This window comes from Ranitomeya variabilis, chromosome 2, assembly GCF_051348905.1.
Source record: "Ranitomeya variabilis isolate aRanVar5 chromosome 2, aRanVar5.hap1, whole genome shotgun sequence".
Lineage (NCBI taxonomy): Eukaryota > Metazoa > Chordata > Amphibia > Anura > Dendrobatidae > Ranitomeya > Ranitomeya variabilis.
Window position 1 is genome coordinate 329,201,238 of NC_135233.1, and position 23,719 is coordinate 329,224,956.

A 23,719-nucleotide genomic window follows, 5' to 3' on the forward strand; every position below is an offset into this window, starting at 1 on the left:
CCCAATGTTAAAGATAGGTACGCAGGACGCATGCGGAAGAAGGCGGAGCTTAACGGAGGAAGATTGCAGCCCTCCGCAAAGCCCCCGAACGCTAATGTGAACTTAGCCTAAGAGGTACCCTATGTAGCTGTGTTTAGGCAAACAAGGTGCAATACTGTATTCAAAGAGTAACTTTTACTCAGTGAGCTCCATGCAACATTGACCATATCAAATAAGAAAGCAGGAAAGCAGCAGAGGGCTTTAACGGACATAGGATGTGGTTGTCCATCAAAGCCCATCTGCCCTCATTCCCGGTACTTCATGTGACTAGCTGGTTCAACGTAATTGTTTTAGGATGATGCACTCTTGATGCTGTTGAAACTGTCAGGGAGGAGGCCTGCAGGGCTGGAATTTGGCAACCATGGAATCTTGGCATTGCCACTGGAGCTGGGTCCTGCAAACGGATTCGCTCACCTACTCTGTTCACATTTCTTCGGCTAAGTTCACATTAGCGTTTGAGTCCACAGCGTGGTGCTGCGGACTTCTTTCCTTAAGCTCTGCCTACGTCCTGCGTACCTATCTTTGACATTGGGTACACAGGGACATGCGTTGTATGCGGATGCGTCTGCGTGCATTGTTTTGACGTGCCCACCAAACGCAAGAAAATACATGTTGCATTCGGCGGGCACGTAAAAATGACGTTCAAGGACGCATCCGCATACAGCGCATGTCCCTGCGTACCCAATGTTAAAGATAGGTACGCAGGATGCATGCGGAAGTAGGCGGAGCTTACGGAAAGAAGTCCGCAGCACCACACTGCGGACCCACACACTAATGAGAACCCGGCCTTAGACAACAATGGTGACTATAAAGTCCTGTAAACTGTCACATGTCAAGTGCCTTCACCAGTCTTGTGATTTAAGGGGCTGACAACACTGATCCTCCTTGACAAATGGTGACTGATCTTTTCCAGCCATGGAGAAGTGGAGAAATGTCCTGGGTTTAAATTTCACCAAGGACAACATCTGCAAGGAGTTTGTTGCGTGGTTTTTCTCTGGGTTCTCCGGTTTCCGCCCACATTCCAAAGCCATACTGATAGGGAATTTAGATTGTGAGCCCTGTTGGGGACAGCAAGATAATGTCTGTAATGCGCTGCAGAATATGATCGCGATATATAAGCAAAGCATAATAAATGGCTGGATGTGTGAGATTTTGTTTTCAAACTTAAGGGAGTCGCTGACTTGACGATCTCTATAATTCTCATAAATTTCAGTGGAGAGAGTAATGGCTGACCACTTCTCCTATTGTAGGGGTCAGGTGAGTTCTGCGATGTAGTGGTGAAATTCTTGTCAACCATAAACGTTTAGTCCAGTACTAACATATTGAAGAGCCATCCTTATGATAGGTCATCAATATCAGATTGTTGGTGTCTTTGCACCTGACACCTCTACCGGATTAGCTGTTATCAGGTCCCTATGTAAGTGCACAGTGTTCAGAGCTTGGATATCATAGCTTTTAACTCTGTGTAGAAGGGGATTTTGGGTACTACAGCTTAGTTTCCATTGAAAAGGATGGGATCTGAGCTGCAGTGTGTGTGGAAGGAAAACACCATGAGGTACAATATCAATATTCTGAAAAGTAATTGCTATCTTTAATTTCTTATACCCTCGTAATGTCCCTAATCCTTTGTGACAGAACAGGTTGAGTGTCAATGTTACTCCAGCCTATAGGAGTAGTGGAAGTGCATGAATTCATGCTGTGTGTAGGCAATAGATACCGTATTTTTTGGACTATAAGATACAATTTCTCCCTCTAAAAATGTGGAGGAAAATGGGTGGTGCATCTTATAGTCCAGATGTACCTGCTCTGGCTGTGGATGGGGAGGTGAGGGAGCGTTGTGGGGAACAGTGAGTATTCCAGCAGCTCTCCTCTGCTTGTAGGCAGCACATGACATCACTGCCATGCACTGCTTACAAGCATTAATCAGTTGCTGGAATCGGAACAGGAAGCTGCGAGGGAGCACAGGAGGGTAAATACTGTATATATATATATTTTTTAATGCTTTTCTGATTAGATGCATACCAGGATGGAGATGGGGGCCCAGCATACCAGGATATGGATGAGGGGGACCATGCATACCAGGATGGGGATGAGGAGACCATGCATACCAGGATATGGATGAGGGGGCCATGCATACCAGGATGGGGCTGAGGGGGCCATGGATACCAGGATAGGGATGAGGGGGACCACGCATACCAGGATGGGACTGAGGAAGCCATGCATAGCAGGATATGGATGAGGGGGACCATGCATACCAGGATATGGATGAGGGGGCCATGCATACCAGGATAGGGATGAGAGGGCCATACATATCAGGATATGGATGAGAGAGCCATGCATACCAGTAAAGGGTGAGGGGACCATGTATACCTGGATTGGGGAGATATATATACACCAGGATCAGGGATATTAGTACAGAATTGTCCACATTTTTTTGCTTCAATTTTTTTTCTACTTCCCTCCTGTAAAACCTTGGTGCGTCTTTTGGTCTGGTGTGTCTTATAGTCCGAAAAATGCGGTACATTCTAAAAATGTTCTCCATTGCAGGGGCTGACATATTACCGTTGCAGCAGCACCGAGGCCCGATGGTGGAGGGGGGCCAGCCTTTGCCAGTGACTATTCCAGCTGCATGCATGTCCAAGGATGCATATTCAACTGAAATGTATTGCACCGCAGGGAACCTTCCAGTTCCCTGTATTGCAATACATGCCGCCGGCTAGTCAGAGGCCGGCAGCGGACGTTGACGTGTTGTGCCTGGGGCACATGGCAGTGACATCATGTGTCATGGCAGGGATGCTGAAGTCAGCTGCCGGCTCCTGTGCTGTCTGTGGAAGAGGACCCAGCCCGGCATGGGAGTGTGGAGGTAGGCGTGTAGGAAAGTTTGTTTTTAATATATTACAAAACAGGGCTCATTATACTAGGATAAGGCACAGTTGAACACAGAGAAACACAGTCCATTTGTCAATAAAAATAAAAATAAATTTTATTAACATCAGTTTTTACAATATAAAGAGAAATATATGGAAGAATACAATGGATACATATAGGTCTCAATAGTGATGACCCAATGTTTCAAACAAGGGGGGCAAAAGGCAGAGCAGGACAAAATGTTATATGTCCAACTACAGTGTAAGAGGAGTTGTGACCTAAATGTACATTAACATGATGAAATAGCCATTGGTTGTCTTGTGGCGCTATATAGTCCCTTAGGGATACTAATGTATTGTGCAAACAATCAAATAAGGTGCAAGTGCATAAAATGAACTGGGCACAGTTCCTATTAGGGCATATTGCTCAGAGATTAAGCGTAGATAATAAGCATAAAAAGCAGTATTTACCCATGTTGCGCATCCTGCCTTTGCATTGGTCCCGTTCCCCAACGTACATTAAGCGTATGTCGCTTCTTCAGGGGGCACAGTGTAGCAGGATGGGGGCATATACACCAGGATGGGGAAAATTATACCTGGAAGGGGAGCAGGATGGGGAAAATTATCCCAGGAAGGGATCAAAGATAGGGCACATTGTACCAAGAAGAGGACCAGGATGGGGCACATTATATCAGAATGGGGGCATATATACCAGAAAGTGGCACATTATCTGAGGAAGGGTCCTTGGGTAGGGAACATTATCAGGACCATTATGGGGGACATTATTCTAAGAATTAGGCCAGGTTAGGAGACATTATCCCAGAAGGGGGCCCAATGTGGGGGACATTATTACTGGAAATGACCTCCCTTATTACTTCCCATCCTAATTATGTATGGGGTGGTCCCTTATTATCTAGCTTCCTCTGCCATTATGTACAGTGCTTTCCCATTATTACATACTATGTCTTGTTATATATAGCACCGTCCCTTACATAGCATATGCTTATTTTTGTTGATCACAGCGCCCTCTCTTTATTACATGTTCCTCTCTTCTGAGATATTAAATGACTGCTGATGGGGCAGCATCTGACCAGACCAGTCCATCACTCCTCCATCAGAAAAGAAGCTTTCCCATGCTCCATCAGCAGTCATTTCAGTTTACATGTAACAAGACAGGACGGTATGTAATAAAGAACAGGGAGCCAAATAAAATCAACAAGAGAATCCAATATTTAAGGGACAGTGCTATACATAACAAGAGAGGGCAATGTGCAATAAGGGGCGGTAATACACATAATGAGGAGAAACTATGTATTTATTGCTTGGTTGTCATAAAAGGAGGGGCCCCAAACATTTTTGGCGCGACACATGCAGCTGTGGCGCCGAACAGCTGATTATCGGAAGCGCTCCAGGTATCTGGGTTCCCGGTGCAGCTATTCGGTAAGTGCTATAACTATTTGGATAAGGAATTATCCAAAGCTATTTGCTCAGCCCTACTGCTGAGCACATATTCTTGTTTTTTTACGGACCGTGTGTCCATGTAAACTACACAGAGACATGTCCGGTTGTTTTTTTTAACCAGCAGCATTGATGACAAGGGCCAATACAAGTCTGTGGGTCCATGTAAAACACATACAGCACATGGATGCCATCAGTGCACAGTCCATGTGCCATCCGTGTGCTGTACGTATTTAACATTGCAAACTATAGGAGAAGCTTTGTAACTTCTCTTTCTTTTGCCAAATTGGAATAACTCTGATGGCACACTGATACTGTTTTTTTCTGGTACCGGTTTTATAGGGACATGTGAAGGAGGCCTAAGGCTCGGTTCAGATGAAAGTATGAAAGAAAATGGTCTATTCCTCACTCTCAAAAAAGGACTATTTTAGTCTTATCCATATTCCATCCACGTGTTATCTATATGTCTTTCTTTACATCTGTATGACATCCATATGGCATTCATTTTTATACATCAACAGTTAACAAAAATTACAAACCCAAGTGCAATGTTATATGTCAATAATTGCAGTATTATAGAGATGACTTGTACGAGATCCTTCTTTTTTTTTCTTTTTGTCCACCAATAGAATTGAATGGGTGGATCTCATCCAAAAAACAGATGAGACTAGTGAATGCTGCATGTGAAAAAACTCATCTTAACAACTGATTTCCATAATACTCATTCTACTGTTGTCTGTGGTCCTAGAATATCGGTCCTAGTGCTGAGTATTGGATTGAAACCATTGGATGAGAATACATCCAAACAAGTGCGCATTTACCTGTGTTTCTAAAGTGCCGTAGATGTGAATTTTTCTACTACCGGTACACAAAATAGTAATTGTAGGGGCATTGCTATATGGGAGTACAGAAGTCTCTGTTACACTGGTGCTGGAGGGGTAAAAAGAATTTTTAAAAATTCACCCCACTGCATAGGGAGACACCGGTATTATAACTGGCAAATGGTAGGTTCTGTACAGATTTATTTCGTAATGGAGGCCAGCCAGGAGTTGGTACTTTTATAGACAGCTTGTTGATGACTGTGTACAATGCCTAAGTCACACAAGGTACAGTCTAAATATATATGACTCATCTCTACAATATTTCTTAGCGTAGTCACGGATACTACTTTTGACGAGTAGTATCACCCCTACTAGAACTCTAAAAAGTCATAGATGGCTAAACAAGCATCATCCATGAGAGCAAACCACGAACACAATAATCCTTGATGATCCAAAAGAAATAAACCAAGACATAAAGATATTATATTTCATAGCAATCTCTTTAGTCAGAAATATGACTTTTTCGTCCATTCCTAGGACACGGGGTGGGTGGCACACATCGTGTATGGGCAGTGAACAGATCTTTATGGAATAATCTAAGTAGGTCTTCCTGAAAACGGCTTCAGTTGCCTCCTTTCGTCTTTGACTCCGTAGCTAACGCTGCTATCTCTAGATGAAGATGACCCTTTTTCAATAGTCTTCAGTTCTCAAATATCGTCATGAGAGTTCTTCAGAGGTAAGACTTGAACGTTTGTTTATCTAAATTATAAGGTACTTAAGTTCTTCCACTAAATCACAGCCATATTTTGACTATTTCCCCCGATTCAAATATAGGAGAAGCTTATAGCTGTTTTACTGATGAAAGTCTACTAAGCTGATATTTTTGGTCATACCAAGCCAAAGAATTCATGACATCAATGTCTCTATGTACAAAGGAAACACTTTGTATATAGTATATGGACAATTACAGGACCATGATAATAAATGTAAACTCCTGTCACTCTCTGTAATGATGATGGTCACAAATGATGGCCACTTACTTGCCCACTCTATTCACACAGTTCTTCACCAAATTCAGTTTTTGGCCCTTTTTATCTTCGCTTGTTACAAATCACTTAAGTGATTAAGCAGCAGGTGGTTTGACATTACAGCTCATCTATAATCTATGTAATGAACTACCAGGGTCATTTTTTGCTGTTTTCCAGTAGAAACCATTGTGTCCTTTCTTGGAAATGGCTGGTTAAAGCATTGTTGGATTCTGCCATTTTCTTTAATTTGTAGGTCTTTCGAGTGTCTTGAATTTAAAGTCAAGTCACTATCATGTTGTTCTGATTCACATTTCAAAAGAGCTAAAAGACACCTGCGAAACTGAAGAAGAATGAACAGAAAATCAAAAATATATACATTGTACACGATTCATACAACAGAAGGTAATGAGTAGAGTTGGGAGGATCAATTCATGGGACTCCGGTCCATTGCCAAGTGAGTAGTCTGTGGCCGCTGGACAGGAGGCTCATGAATCTCTTACCTTCCAGGATCTCGGGAGCGGCTTCTGATTAGAGGGGCTGGCGCAAAGCCATCTATGCATTACTCTGTAATCATGACGTTGTGCCAGTCCAACTAATCAAAAGCAGTGCAGAGGATCCGGAAAGGTATGGGATTTATGAGCCTCCCATCCGGTGGCCAGAGACGACAGACCCGGCCGATGGTCTGAAGACCCACAATCCTATGTGCCCATCTCTAGTAACAAGCACATATTCATGAACTTACACTTAAGACCCCTAAAAGTGAGTGATAAAGTGGGATACACTAATAAACACCTCTGGGACTATATTTCTTAAAAACCTTAACTATGTGTATTTTGGGCTAAAAATAATTTTTGCAAGTTTGTTTAATTAACAATGTTGCATCTTTGGATTGTACATGCTTCATTTCCAGGCACATTGCTTGGTATAGAATATATTAACTGAGAATCCATCAGTGAGCTTGCTCTGACTGGGAGTTTGTATCTCTTTTATCTGTATCTTTAAAAAAAAAACTCTTTCGTGCTGATTTGTGACCACAGATCACACCAAGGTTGAGCTGATCTTTGGTGTGGTCATAAATCAGCTGAGGGGAGTTCAGAAAAAGATAAAGGAGTTACAAACTCTCTATTAGAACCAGCCCGCTGATGGATTCTCAGGTAACTCATTCTGCAGTTAATCAGTGCAGCACTTTGTTCAATGAAAATCAATTGCAAAAATAATTTGTATCCCCAAAAATGTGCATTTAAACAGTAACCGTTTATTTTTTCCATAAATTAATAGTTCTTGTGAAAATAAGAAACTTTTTAATTTATCTTATCAGACAAAACTGTTTCTTTCTCCCTTTCTCCTCGTGGAATGATCTTTCATTTTCAAAATTCTCAATCCATAGGTAAAATCTGTCTTCAATAAATATAGATTTTTCCCATTACTGAGACAGGAGATGATAGCTGGTGCTCATAAAATTCTATGGATCTATCATTTCAGCAGAATGTCTGTGTCTTCCTCTAGATCCCCACTCCTCCTTCCACTCCTGTTTCATAGAATTTTAAAAGCACCAACTGTCATCTCCTATCTTAGTAATGTGAATATCTGTCTTCACTGAATTCAGATTTTGCAAAATTTACCCATGAATTGAGAACTAAAAATCAATCAAGGCAAAAAAAAAATTCTCTGATAAGATATATGACAATGTTACTTATTTTTATGTGTACTATTGATGCAGAATATATGGATGTGAAACCTGGACGACAAAGAAACAAGACAGAAGAAGAATCAACGCCCTCGAAATGTGATGCTGGAGAAGGATGTTATCAATAACATGGATGGCAAGAAGATCAAACAAATCAATTTTGGAACAAATCAAGCCAGACATGTCACTCGAGGCAAGGATCACCAAAACCACAACATATGAAAAGAGCAATCACTGGAGAAGGACATCATGGTTGGAAGAAAAGAAGGAACAAGGCAAAGAGGAAGATCAGCAACTCTATGGTTTGATGCAATAAAGATAATGGTGGAGAAGACCCTGGTGGACCTATCTAGGCTTGCACAAGATCGATCTTCCTACAGAGCGTTCATCCATCAAGTCGCCACGTCTCGAGATCTGGCTGAAGGCCGTTAATAGTAAGCACTATTGATTTGTGAAATGAAAAATGAAATAACAGTTACTGTTTCAGTGAACATAATTTCACTGTAGCTAACTATATCCCTTAAGTGCCAACTCTCTAAACGAGTATATTTGTAATGTCTCCCAAGTGGATTACTTACTAATGTAGCAGCAGAGATGCAATAGGCTTGGCACTGAATTACCTTGAAAGTTGTAATTAAAATGTCATAAAAAGGACTTAAGAACAGTCCTCAAGAGTCTATAAGTAACAATTAGCTAGAAATTACCCTAAGCCTGTGAACCCAAACCTCGCTCCTGTCCATCTTCATCCATAAATATTTTATCTTATGCAGGAAGAACTATATTGTTCTTCATTTTCTCCTTTCTTGAGTAATTAGCATTTATTACAGTGGGTTTTCAGAAGCTCGTACGATAACTGACTGGCAATCAGCATAATAAATACATGCTTGATCTGGTGGTCAGCTCCTTTAGAAACCACAATACATTTTCTTACAAAGGATTTGAATTCCAAAAGATATAAACATTTTAAATATGTATATATTGTAAAACAAAGTCAGAAATATCATAAAAATCTAAATAATATACATAAAAATCTATAATGACCCTGTGAAATCTTACCTGTTTATTCATAAAAATATAAATTAAAGGATTAATAAAAGTGCTGCTCTTGGCGAGAATGGACGGTATGATACTAATTGTGGGCGAGACAGCTCCGGGCTCTCCAAATGTTGTGATCAATGACACTAATCCATATGGTAACCAGCACAACAAATAACAAGTGACCATGCACACGATCATAAATAATAAATGGTGTTCCCTCTTCTGAGCTGTTGTCAGGTTAATCCTGCACATCTGTGAAAAAAAAATATTAAAATATTGAAAGCAAATGACAGAGGCCTTGCATAAATATTTTTGTGAAACATTTTGCTCTGGATGGATCCTGATCAATTTACTCTTGAAAAATGTGATGGTATCATTCTAAAAGAAGGCTGACTAACCAGCAGCTTCATTGAAATTACTTGCTGACTATGCTGACTAGAGATCACCAGAGACAAGGAAAGTCCAAATTTTTAACTCTATAATAAAGATGACATTACAATGCTCATTACATAAAAAAAATAATTTTAGTAGGCTTCCACTGGTGGCTTCTGGAAGTAGCCACATTTGTATTATTTAAGGTAGAGCTAAAGGTTTTTTTTTTTAATTCTTCCTTTCATTATTCCCCCACTTTTTATAATTTGGATAGAATTACCTTATTTAGTTGTTCCTTTTTTCTGTTAATTTATATGGACTTCCCTTCAGTTAGATTATTTGATCATCTCAGACAATCCATCTCAGACAATATAATTTCATGCGTGATGCAACTGAATGAACTGTACCACTGAAGTTGTCCATAGAGGCAGTGGGGGTATAAGCTTATAATCAGAGAGCATGATGATGACTGCACAGTTCCTGTCACACAGTTATAATTTAGGCGATCATAGTTCATCCTCCTGACTGTATGCTTACAATGTACTAGCTTATTTAGGAAACTATAGAGGAAATGATAATCATACTGTCATTCCAGCTAGAGATGAGCGAATATTAGAGTGGAATTAAATTCTATTTGGACGTTACAAAAATCTGCATTAGTTAAAATGCGGACTTTTAGTAATTTGCTTCTGTGTTGATTCAACAAAATGGTGGCAGGCTGGGCACTATTTTGTTAAACCATAAAAGACCATCCATACATTGAAAAATAAAAAATGCTTCTTGGAGCATTTTTGTTCTTGCATGAATAGAGACACTAAATAAGTTATTCATTTACATACACCTTTAGCTGTCAATATAAGTGTCATGTCGAACGCTGTTCAGACCAGGTCGTTCGACAGACAGCAGTAATTCCGCTTTTAACCACTATGTGCTCATTGGCGTCGGCTAGATTTTATCTAGCTGTTCCGGGGTTAATTTACCTGATCCTCGGATTGGAAGCTGGGCCATGCCCATTGCCTTTAAATAGTTCTCCGGCTCATTGGGCGTCGCCGATTATAGCTTCTGTCTTGTGCGTTGTTATCTCGGTCTGGAGTGGAGAGCTGGTTGTTGGAGATTTGTTGCTGGTGGTGTATTTTCCTTTGTCTTATTTACTCCTTCCTATATTTGTATTTATTTTGCCCTGCACATTTATAGTGTATTCCTGAGTGACTGCGGCGTGGTGTATATTTTCCTTTATCCTTGTCTGTGCTAACTGTGGGTATTGGTGTATTACCTCTTCACTGGGTGGTGGGCAGAGGTTTCAGCCTAGGGTTGAAACAGGAGACAGGGTGAGGTTCGAGGCCTGGACATGCACACCATCAGTGTAAACTCCAGGTAGAGGGTCAGTCAGGATTTCCTTAGTCTGAGGGAAATTGCAGGGGCCCGGGTTATTAGCTCTCGCTCACCTAGTCTCCCCGTGACATTATAATCGGCCCAACAAAAAAAAAAAAAAAGGTTTCTTTTTTTTGTGTTTTGTCATGGATCCCATGATTTCCATAACCCACCAGTTGGAGGCGCTGTCCCTACAGGTCACTGAGTTGAGGGGGGCAGTACAGCAACAGGTACTAGCAGTATCTAATGTGCAAGCTGGAGCAACAGGATGAGTTGCTGAGCCTAAATTCCCTTTGCCTGAAAAATTTGCTGGGGAACGCAGTAAATTTGTTTCTTTTCGTGAAGCTTGCAAACTATATTTCCGTATGCGCCCGATCTCCTCAGGTAATGAGGCTCAGCGTGTGGGCCTGGTGTTGTCATTGTTAAGCGGGGATCCCCAAGCATGGGCGTTTTCTTTGCCATCTGATTCTGCTGCATTTGACTCTGTGGAGAGTTTTTTTTCCTCTTTGGAAAAATCTACGATGAACCTGACAGAATGCCTCTAGCAGAATCTAAGATACGCACTATTCGCCGGGGGAGCGAGTTGCAGAGGATTACTGTTCTGAATTTCGTCGCTGGGTGATCGATACACAATGGAATGATCCAGCATTGCGGAGTCAGTTTATTCATGGGGTTTCTGGAAGGGTTAAAAAAGCACTTCTGATGTACGAGACTCCTGCTTCGCTAGATTCCACTATGAGTCTGGTTGTCCGCATTGATCGCCGTTTGCGTCAGGGGAAGCATGAGACACCGCCTATGGGAGAGGGTTTAGGTTCACGTGAGGTTGCTGCAGGTGAGCCCACGGATCCTATGCAAATCGCAGGGGTGTCACATGTGAAGCGTCGAGCCCCTGAGCTCAGGAAGCAGGGAGCCTGTTTTTACTGTGGTAAAACTGGTCATCTTATTAACATCTGTCCTCTGCTGTCTAAGAAAAAACGCAACGGCGGAAAACTTCTAAGCTCAGAGGGTGTGGAGGATACCAATCTGAGCTTATGTATATCCTCCATGGTGGTTTCTCAATGCATGCTCCCTGCTAAGGTTCAGCCACAAATCTCATTGATGAGGAGTTTGCGCGCACAGCAAGTTTTAGGATTGAAAAACTGTCTCATCCTATCCGCGTGGTCACCATCAATGCTGCTCCTCTCTCTCAGGGGGAGATTACTGAATTTGTGGCTGAGGTGAAACTCCACATTGGGGTTCTACATTCCGAGCGGGTTACATGTAAGGTGCTCAGGAATCTTCCTGCTCAGGTGGTTTTGGGTTTTCCTTGGTTGTCTATGCACAACCCGGTAATTGACTGGAAAACTCAGGACATAATTCAGTGGAGCAAGTTCAGCCAGGAGAATTGCCTGGCCACATGTGTGGCTGCAGTGACTTCAAGCGTTCCGGAGTCACTTCTGGATTTTGTGGATGTGTTCACTGAGAAGGGTTGTTCAGAGTTGCCGCCACATCGTCCCTATGACTGTTCTATCAGGTTTAAACCAGGGGCCAAGTTGCCTAAAGCAAGGATGTTTAACATCTCCGGTCCGGAGAGACAAGCGTTAAAAGATTATATTGCTGAAAGCTTGAGCAAAGGGCACATCAGGCCGTCATCCTCGCCGGTGGCAGCAGGGTTCTTCTTCGTGAAGAAGAAAGATGGCGGATTACGCCCGTGTTTGGATTTCAGGGAGTTGAACCAGATTACGGTTCGTGATCCATACCCTATGCCACGGATACCAGATTTGTTCAACCAGGTGGCGGGTGCTAAGTGGTTTACCAAGCTTGACCTCAGGGGGGCGTACAACCTCATAAGAGTCCGTCAAGGTGATTAGTGGAAGACGGCTTTTAATACCCCTGAGGGTCATTTTGAAAATTTGGTGATGCCCTTTGGGTTGACTAACGCACCCTGCAGTGTTCCAACATTTCATCAATGATGTGTTCTCGCATTTTTTGGGAAATTCGTTATCGTTTACCTAGATGACATTCTCATATATTCTTGCGACCGTGATGCTCATTTAGAACATGTCAGGCAGGTGTTACAGCTTCTCAGAGAGAATAAGCTGTATGCTAAACTTGAGAAATGTGTATTTTTTGTTCAGGAGTTGCCTTTCTTGGGTTATATTGTGTCTGCTTCTGGTTTTAAAATGGACGCCGCTAAGGTGCAAGCGGTGCTGCATTGGGAACGTCCCGATAACCTGAAAGCACTTCAGCGGTTCCTTGGGTTTTCTAACTACTATAGGAAATTTATCAAGGATTTTTCCATCATTGCTAAACCGCTAACTGACATGACTAAAAAGGGTACCAATTTCTCCGTTTGGCCTGAGGCTGCTGTGTGCGCATTTGAATTTCTTAAGAACAGTTTTGTTTCAGCCCCCATTCTTGTGCAGCCAGACATATCAAAACCCTTTGTTGTGGAAGTCGATGCGTCTGAGGTTGGTGTGGGGGTGGTACTATCTCAAGGCTCATCTTTGAGTGGTTTGCGTCCGTGCGCCTATTTCTCCAAGAAACTGTCGTCCGCCGAACGTAACTACGATATCGGCAACAGTGAGTTGTTGGCTATTAAGTTGGCCTTTGAGGAATGGCGACACTTCTTGGAGGGGTCAGCACATCAGGTTACTGTTATTACCGATCATAAGAATCTGCTGTATTTGGAGTCAGCCAAGCGTCTGTCCCCCAGGCAGACTCGCTGGGCATTGTTTTTCACGCGGTTCAATTTTGTTGTCACTTACAGACTGGGGTCTAAAAACACTAAGGCGGATGCTCTGTCCAGGTGTTTTCTGGGGGGGAGAACCTCAGGAGGATCCAGTACCCATCCTTCAAAAGGGTGTTGTGGTTTCGGCTCTCACTACCGAGGTTAATAATAATAATAATAATAATAATAATAATGAGGCTGAGATTGCCGAGGCTCAGGAGGAGGTACCATCTGAGCTTCCCATCAACAAATCTTTTGTACCGCTTCATCTCCGCTTAAAGGTTTTGGCGGAGCATCATGATGCTGTCCTGGCTGGCCACCCAGGGGTTAGAGGTACCTTGGAGTTGGTGTCAAGTCGGTTTTGGTGGCCCAAGATCCGACAGGACATGGTCTCATACGTGTCAGCTTGAACCACGTGCGCTAGGGCTAAGACGCCCCGCTCCCGTCCTGTTGGCACACTACTTCCTCTTGAGGTACCTAGTAAGCCATGGACGGAAATCTCCATGGATTTCATCACTGATTTGTCCTCATCAGCTGGGAACACGGTCATCTTGGTGATAGTTGATCGGTTTTCAAAAATGTCGCACTTTGTGTCTTTGCCTTCATTGCCTAAAGCTAAGACTCTGGCTCAGGTATTTGTGCAGGAGGTGCTCACGGCTGGGGATCAAGTTGTCTCATTCTTCGGCGTTTCATCCTCAGTCAAATGGTCAGACTGAGCGTATGAACCAAAATTTGGAACAGTACTTACGCTGCTTTGTCTCTGATAACCAGGAGGAGTGGTCTACGTTCCTTCCTTTGGCTGAGTTTGCCATCAATAATCACCGCCAGGAGTCGTCTGGGAGTCTCCGTTTTTTTGTATTTACGGGCTACATCCTCAATTTTGTACTTTGAGTCAGAGGGGCTCTTCCGGCGTTCCGGAGGAGGACCAGTTAGGAGCACAATTGTCGTCAGTCTGGAGGAGAGTTAAACAGCGCCTGTTGAGTGTGGGTGCTAGGTACAAACGTGTGGCTGACAGTAGGCGTGTGCCAGGTCCGGACCTGAGTGTGGATGACTGGGTGTGGTTATCCACAAAAAACATAAGACTCAAAATACCGTCCCTTAAATTGGGTCCACGGTTTATTGGCCCATTTAAGGTCACCGCCGTCATTAACCCAGTAGCGTACCGATTGGAGCTCCCTACGGTGTATAAGATACACAACGTGTTCCACAGGTCTCTTCTAAAGAAGGTGGTGGGTTCTGTGGACGCAGCGCCTATGCCACCTCCAGTCTTGGTGGATGGTAATTTGGAATTTGAAGTCTCCAAGGTGCTTGACTCTCGTGTAGGGTGCCGCACTTTACAGTACTTGGTTCACTGGCGTGGTTATGGGCCTGAGGAGAGGTCCTGGGTACCAGCCTCGGACATTCATGCAGATCGGCTGGTCAGGTTTTTTCATCGTCGCCATCCAGACAAGCCGGGTCCTATAAGCCGTGAGGGCCCTGGGGTCCCTCGTAGAAGGCGGGGTACTGTCATGTCGGATGCTGTTCAGACCAGGTCGTTTGACAGACAGCGGTAATTCCGCTTTTAACCACTATGTGCTCATTGGCGTCGGCAAGATTTTATCTAGCTGTTCCGGGGTTAATTTACCTGATCCTCGGATTGGAAGCTGGGCCATGCCCATAGCCTTTAAATAGTTCTCCTGATCATTGGGCGTCGCCGATTATAGCTTCTGTCTTGTGCGTTGTTATCTCGGTCTGGAGTGGAGAGCTGGTTGTTGGAGATTCGTTGCTGGTGGTGTATTTTCCTTTGTCTTATTTACTCCTTCCTATATTTGTATTTATTTTGCCCTGCACATTTATAGTGTATTCCTGAGTGACTGCGGCGTGGTGTATATTTTCCTTTATCCTTGTCTGTGCTAACTGTGGGTATTGGTGTATTACCTCTTCACTGGGTGGTGGGCGGAGGTTTCAGCCTAGGGTTGAAACAGGAGACAGGGTGAGGTTCGAGGCCTGGACATTCACACCATCAGTGTAAACTCCAAGTAGAGGGTCAGTCAGGATTTCCCTAGTCTGAAAGAAATTGCAGGGGCCCGGGTTATTAGCTCTCGCTCACCTAGTCTCCCCGTAACAATAAGAGGCCCTCACAATTCACTCAAGTCACTTACAATTTAAGAGAACTGACCTAAGTTACACTGAATCTGGCGCAAGGAGCAGCAAATAACCCCAAGCCCTTTTTATTTTGTCTGGCTGACATAAGACAGGTTACTCTTAGAAAGGGATATCAGCACCAGAAATTAACTTCTAAGAAGGGTTGGCTATTTTGTCGACCCCTATATTATCATGTATCATGTTGATAGGTTAGAATTTGGCTTGAACACATTGATAGATTCTGTGTTTGCCAGTCCTCCTGTCACACAAAAGGTCTGCAGATACCAACTGTGACACCTCTGAACAGCACAGGTTATATAAAAGCAGTAATATCCTTTTAGAGCTTTTTACCATGGCTCTGGATGAGAATAACTCAACACATCTCAAAAGATTGTCAGCATAAAATACTTCTAAGAACATGACAACTTCATTACTTCTTGCTTCAGTGGTTTGTAAACTCTTCAAACAATAGTACCTTTTCACTTCTAGACCTTGAACAATGTCATCGAGTCAGCTACACTATGTTCCAAATTATTATGCAAATTGGATTTAAGTGTCAAAGATTTATTTGTTTTGTTTTTCAAATAAACTCGTGGATGGTATTGTGTCTCAGGGCTCAATGGTTCACTGAAATCAATCTTAAACACATGTGATAATTAGTTTTCCAGGTGATTCTAATTAAAGGAAAACTACTTAAAAATTATGTTCCACATTATTAAGCAGGCCACAGGTTTCAAGCAATATGGGAAATAAAAAGGATCTCTCTGCTGCTAAAAAGCATTACATAGTGCAATGCCATGGACAAGGTATGAAAACATTAGATATTTCACGAAAACTTAAGAGTGATCATCATACGGTGAAGAGATTTGTGTCTGAATCTGAGCACAGACAGAGTTCATGCAGATAAAGGCATAATGAGGAAGTTTTCTGCCAGACAAATTCATTGGATTAAGAGAGCAGCTACCAAAATACCATTACAAAGCAGCAAACAGTTATTTGAAGCTGCTGGTGTCGCTGGAGTCCCTCAAACCTCAAGGTGTAGGATCCTTTAAAGGCTTGCTGTAGTGCATAAACCTACTATTCGGCCACACCTAAACAGTGTTCACAAGCAGAAACGGTTGCAGTGGGCCCAGACATACATGAAGACTAATTTTCAAACAGTCTTGTTTACTGATGAGTGTCAAGCAACCCTGGATGGTCCAGATGGATGAATTAGTGGTTGGTGGATGGCCACCATGTCCCAACAAGGCTGCAACGTCAGCAAGGAGGTGGAGGAGTCATGTTTTGTGCCAGAATCATGGGGAAACAGCTGGTAGGGCCCTTTAAGGTTCCTTAAGGTGTGAAAATGACCTGCAAAGTATATAGAGTTTCTGACTGAGAACTTTCTTCCATGGTATAAAAAGCAGAAACGTGCCTCCAGGAGCAAAATCATCTTCATGCATGACAATGCACCATCTCATGCTGCAAAGCATACCTCTGAGTCATTGGCTGCCATGGACATAAAAGGATATAATCTCATGGTGTGGCCACCATCTTCCCCTGACCTCAACCCTATAGAGAACCTTTGGAGTATCATCAAGCAAAAGATCTATGAGGGTGGGAGGCAGTTCACATCAAAACAGCAGCTCTGGGAGGCTATTCTGACTTCATGCAAAGAAATACAAGCAGAAACTCTCCAAAAACTCACAAGTTCAATGGAAGCAAGAATTGTGAAGGTGATATCAAAGAAGGGGTCCTATGTTAACATGTAACTTGGCCTGTTAAGATGTTTTGGAGTTAAATAGCTTTTTTGTTCAGTGAATGTGACCTCCTAATGCTTCAAATTCCACAAATGAGCATTTTCAGTTCTTTAAGACATATCAAATGTTTAGAAATTCTACTGTGCCTAATAATTTGGAACAGTGCATTTTGAATTTTTATTCATTTTGGAGATTATACTGTTATCATTGGGAGGTTTCTTCAATAAAATTCGATGTATTCTCTAACGGGTGATGACTTTTATTAGACTGACTGTCATTTGCACCAACCATTTAGGAAAATCCGAGAAAAATGTCATTTGCATAATAATTTGGAACATGGTGTAGATATACTATACCTACTCTGGATTTCGCAATCTGGAAGTCAATGCCAATTTTTTTTAAAGGGTTAAGGTAGCCGTACACATCAGATGGCATCTCGGCCGGCTCCCATACACAGAAGCGCTTTATCAGTTGAGCATTCCTGTGTTCTCTATTAGAGAGTTGTTGCCAAGAATTTCGAAGTCAGACATGCCAAATCAATATTTTTCCATCGGTTGTCCAGCGCTCCCATACACATTAGACTGTTAGCCGAACCGTCTAGTTCATTGTGTGCTGACAACCTAAAGGCCCCGTCTCACATAGCGAGATCGCTAGCGAGATCACTGCTGAGTCACAAGTTTTGTGACGCAACAGCGACCTCAGTCGCGATCTCGCTATGTGTGACACGTACCAGCGATCAGGCCCCTGCTGTGAGATCGCTGGTCGTGTCGGAATGGCCTGGACCTTTTTTTGGTCGTTGAGGTCCCGCTGACATCGCTGAATCGGTGTGTGTGACACCGATCCAGCGATGTCTTCACTGGTAACCAGGGTAAACATCGGGTTACTAAGCGCAGGGCCGCGCTTAGTAACCCGATGTTTACCCTGGTTACCAGCGTAAATGTAAAAAATAACAAACAGTACATACTCACCATCTGATGTCCGTCAGGTCCCTTGCCGTCTGCTTCCTGCTCTGAGTGCCGTACAGTGAGAGCACAGCACAGCAGTGACGTCACCGCTGCGCTCTGCTCTCACTGTACGGCACTCAGAGCAGGAAGCAGACGGCAAGGGACCTGACGGACATCAGAAGGCGAGTATGTACTGTTTGTTATTTTTTACATTTACGCTGGTAACCAGGGTAAACATCGGGTTACTAAGCGCGGCCCTGCGCTTAGTAACCCGATGTTTACCCTGGTTACCCGGGTGCTGCAGGGGGACTTCGGCATCGTTGAAGACAGTTTCAACGATGCCGAAGTCGTTCCCCTGATCGTTGGTCGCTGGAGAGAGCTGTCTGTGACAGCTCCCCAGCGACCACACAGCGACTTACCAACAATCACGGCCAGGTCGTATCGCTGGTCGTGATCGTTGGTAAATCGCTATGTGAGACGGGGCCTTAAGTCTAATGCTGGGATCCTGAGTTCAAATCCCACCAAGGTCAACATCTGCAAGAAGTTTGTATGCACTCCATGCATCGGTTTGGGTTTCAAGAGGGGTACTCCGGTTTCGTCCCTCATTCAAAGGACATTTTGAGAGTTAATTAGATTGTAAGCCTCAAATGGGGATGTCTGTATAGTGGTGGAAAAATTAATGTCACTATATAAATAAAATGTAAATTGGAGGCTTTTGCCCTTTTAGAAACAACCACTTCCTGACAAGGACAACCATAGCCATCAGCTATTTGACACTGGTCCGACTCTAAGAACACCAGCTGATTGTTGTGCAACTTTCAACACAATCCCACGATTTTGCCATGGAAAACTATGGCACAGCAAAAATTTTCTGTAGCAGTACAGTGTATGGTAGCTACTTCGCTGTATAGCTATTCATGTGATGGACGGCATACGTCTGGTAAATGGAAGAGCCCCTTCATAACATCCAGATACTCTAACAGTCTAGATGTTTAAGGATATTCTTCATGAAATAAAACTCTCTAATTGGTCACTGCACTTTATCTCATTTGACAGATCACTCCAAAGTGTTGGCCACTTTGTGTCTTCCATCACTATCTACCTTACCATCCACTGTCTCTTGACAAATGTAATCCATCTCTGGCAGCAGAGAGCCTGTGATGATTACAGGAAGTGGGGGCGGAGCTGTGTCTCTGCTCCTGCTCTCCTATCTGTCAAAAATGCAAAACAGACAAAAAAAAATGAGTTTGGAGCCAACTGGACAAAGTCAGGTGGAATATTTGCTGGGAAGTGAGGGAAAGCAAGTTCCAGTATCAATAATGCTGAAAGAATTCAGAGGTAGAAAAAGCACTCAAAAGTGTCAAGTAACAGAATAGGAGAACCGTGACAGTTCATGTACATCTTGGACTAGTATATACAATAAGAAAGAATTTGGGAATGTAAATAATCAGTTTACTGTAAACTTACCCCTCGGATGACTCGGATAATATGGCCGTAGCTAAATATCATGATGAGTAAAGGTAGGATCAGGCAGAACAGAAAGAGGCACACAATGTAGGATACATTGTTATATGATCTGGAGTGCCAGACTACTGAACAGGTGGTCCCCGAGCTCTCAAGCCCATAACTGCTCCATCCAAAAAGGGGAGGTATTGTCCAAAAGAGAGAATAGATCCAAGACCCCGCAATACAAATCCAGGCATTTTTGTAGTTGGAGGCATCAACTTTTGTACACTTCAGTACTGTAAGGTAACGTTCATAAGATAACATGGAGAGAGAGACCAGAGAGACGATTCCTGGAATGTAAGCATAATACAAGTTAGGTTACTAACTTAAAAATACACAATTCTAAAAGGACGAATAATATGGAAATAAATAAATCATTAATGTATTCTGCAGTTATAAGGCATGCACAGTAACATCTACTGTCAATTATAGGTTGCAGTTGCCAGGATACTGCTTTGTCTGATACATTTGGTTTATACTTCTGACAAGGAACACAACTCAGAACTCATTGTGAAGACCCCAGAGTCTTCATTTGAAAGCAGAGTAAGTGCTAACCCATAACAGGATAAATCCTCTGAAAAGCAATATATCTGCTAAACAATTTTACACTTTATCTAACCACTGATAAAGCTCTCTTCCTGAAAGTGAAATGAAAATTTCACTTGAAAGATTTCATTTAATGTACTTTATTGTTTTCCAGCCACGCTACAATATGAAAATGGTTGTAAGAATCCAATTTGAATTTGTCCACTACTCGGACAACCTTGTCTCAATCAGCATCTTTACCTCCAGTAAAATAACAACACATACTCACCACCGGTGACGGCGCTATTCCAGCGGTGTCGGAACTGGCTCTCCTGGGGATTACGTCACATTATTATGTCACTCTCCACACTTTCTGACGAATCAGTCATTCAGATGAAGTCAGAGCTATGGCTTGCTACACGTGATGCCCAGGACAGCTAGTGCCGACACAGCTGGAACAGCATTGGCACTGGAGGTGAGGTGAGTATAAAGTATAAGTGTTGACATTTTACATGCTGATTGACACATGGTTGTCTGAGTAGTGGACAACCCATTTAGGAGGAAACAAAACAATGAAATCAAACAATCCTTGGGTAAAGTTTTCCATATACCTCAAACTTCAGCCGATAGCACTCTTTCAACTTCCCCAAACACACGAAGGATGGCCAAGGGTTCCTGCTTTTCCAATTTAGAAAGGGAAGAAAGCCGCTGCCAGAAACTAATAGATCTTGGATATAAATGAAAAATGTCCAATTTTTCGCTCTGCCCAACATCACTTGATAGATGGCTGTCCAATACTGCTGATATCAATGAGTTCAACCAAATTTAATCTAATGTGCATGAGCCGGCTGTTAATTAGCATGACGCTGGAATTCACGCCCCATCAACAAAGCAGAGCAGAAGAGATGTCACTGCTCTACTGATGTGATGTCAGCGAAAGGCGCTGAATCGCCAGCCGGAGCGTTCCACGACCACTCTGTGAAAGTGGAGAATGGCACCAGGCAAACTAGCGGTGATTAACTGAAGGTGGTGAATTGCTTTTTAGACCTCTTCTCCCACAGAAGAAGGCACACCAGCCGAAACGACCATTGGGACAGTGGAACCCTCATTCAACCTAGCTAAATAACTGTTTACATTTGTCCACGCATACATTAACTTATTACTTGGTCTTCTGGTGCTATGCTTCATGTCTTCTTGTACTATTTTCATCTGCTTTGTCATTGCACTATATCACTTTATTTCGTGTAGCATGTAGATATTTTTTCATATTTATCTATCAGTCCTAGTGACTTATTATGTAATGCCATTAGACTTACTCATTTTCTAATATTATGCATGCTGTATATAACTTTTGTAGACCTGGTTGAGCTTTGGTGCCACCTTTTGGCTTATTGCTACATATCACCCGCCCACCATTGCAATTCTTTTATATTGTTCTTAGCATTTAATAAATGTGACTTTTAATATAGTTCTTTGTGTGCATTGTATATGATCTCATGTTTCGGCATACACTGAACATCTGTTCTTTTGTACTATCCATAAATGCAAGTAAGATATTTATATTTAGTTTAGACTTACCTTATATACTCGAGTATAAGCCGACTCGAGTATAAGCCGACCCCCTTAATTTTGCAACAAAAAACTGGGAAAAATTATTGACTCGAGCATAAGCCTAGGGTGGAAAATGCAGCAGCTACCGGTATATGTCAAAAATAAAAATAGATACCAATAAAAGTAAAATTAATTGAGACATTAAGTTAAGTGTTTTTGAATATCCATATTGAATCAGGAGCCCCATATAATGCTCCATGCAGTTCTTTATGGCCCCATAGACGCCCCATATAATGCTCCATGCAGTTATGGCCCCATAGATGCTCCATATAATGCTCCATGCAGTTATGGCCCCATAGATGCTCCATATAATGCTCCATGCAGTTATGGCCCCATAGATGCTCCATATAATGCTCCATGCAGTTAAGGCCCCATAGATGCCCCATATAATGCTCCATGCAGTTATGGCCCCATATATGCTCCATATAATGCTCCATGCAGTTATGGCCCCATAGATGCTCCATATAATGCTCCATGCAGTTATGGCCCCATATAATGCTCCATATAATGCTCCATACAGTTATGGCCCCATAGATGCTCCATATAATGCTCCATGCAGTTATGGCCCCATAGATGCTCCATATAATGCTCCATGCAGTTATGGCCCCATAGATGCCCCATATAATGCTCCATGCAGTTATGGCCCCATAGATGCCCCATATAATGCTCCATACAGTTATGGCCCCATATAATGCTCCATGTAGTTATGGCCCCATATAATGCTCCATGCAGTTATGGCCCCATAGATGCCCCATATAATGCTCCATGTAGTTATGGCCCCATATAATGCTCCATGCAGTTATGGCCCCATAGATGCTCCATATAATGCTCCATGCAGTTATGGCCCCATAGATACTCCATATAATGCTCCATGCAGTTATGGCCCCATATAATGCTCCATATAATGCTCCATACAGTTATGGCCCCATAGATGCCCCATATAATGCTCCATACAGTTATGGCCCCATATAATGCCCCATATAATGCTCCATGTAGTTATGGCCCCATATAATGCTCCATACAGTTATGGCCCCATAGATGCCCCATATAATGCTCCATGCAGTTATGGCCCCATAGATGCCCCATATAATGCTCCATGTAGTTATGGCCCCATATAATGCCCCATATAATGCTCCATGTAGTTATGGCCCCATATAATGCTCCATGCAGTTATGGCCCCATATAATGCCCCATATAATGCTCCATGTAGTTATGGCCCCATATAATGCTCCATACAGTTATGGCCCCATAGATGCCCCATATAATGCTCCATGCAGTTATGGCCCCATATAATGCCCCATATAATGCTCCATGTAGTTATGGCCCCATATAATGCTCCATACAGTTATGGCTCCATAGATGCTCCATATAATGCCCCATATAATGCTCCATGCAGTTATGGCCCCATATAATGCTCCATGCAGTTCTTTATGGCCCCATAGATGCTCCATACAGCATTGTGCTACATGTAATGCTGCTGCTGCTGCAATAAAAAAAAAAAAATCACATACTCACCTCTCGTCGCTGCCCGCTGCTCCTCAGCGTCCCGTCTCTCCGCACTGACTGTTCAGGCAGAGGGCAGCGCACACACTCATACGTCATCGCGCCCTCTGACCTGCACAGTCACTACAGAGGACGGGAAGATGGAGCGGCGCCCGGCGAATGGAATGCGGACAGGTGAATATGAAATACTCACCTGGTCCCGGCGCTCCTGACGCGGTCCCTGCCTGTCCCATGGTACCGCAGCTTCTTCCTGTAATGAGTGGTCACCGTTACCGCTCATTACAGTAATGAATATGCGGCTCCGCCCCTATGGGAGTGGAGTCCATATTCATTACTTTAATGAGTGGTACCACATGACCGCTGAATAGAGGAAGAG

At 43.0% G+C, this 23,719-nt stretch overlaps 1 protein-coding gene across 1 annotated transcript in view; it reads right to left on the bottom strand.

Annotated features, from left to right (window-relative positions):
• Positions 1 to 4,981: 4,981 nt before the first annotated feature.
• The window catches only part of LOC143805714 (pinopsin-like), a 43,281-nt gene continuing 24,543 nt past the window's right edge, over positions 4,982 to 23,719 (bottom strand). Inside the window, exons 2-4 of the mRNA XM_077285282.1 lie at positions 19,666 to 19,994; positions 8,957 to 9,190; positions 4,982 to 6,553 (exon numbers count right to left, since the gene is read on the bottom strand). Of these exons, the coding sequence (XP_077141397.1) occupies positions 6,338 to 6,553; positions 8,957 to 9,190; positions 19,666 to 19,994 (779 nt within the window). The 3' untranslated portion in view covers positions 4,982 to 6,337. The remainder of the gene's footprint in view (positions 6,554 to 8,956; positions 9,191 to 19,665; positions 19,995 to 23,719) is intronic.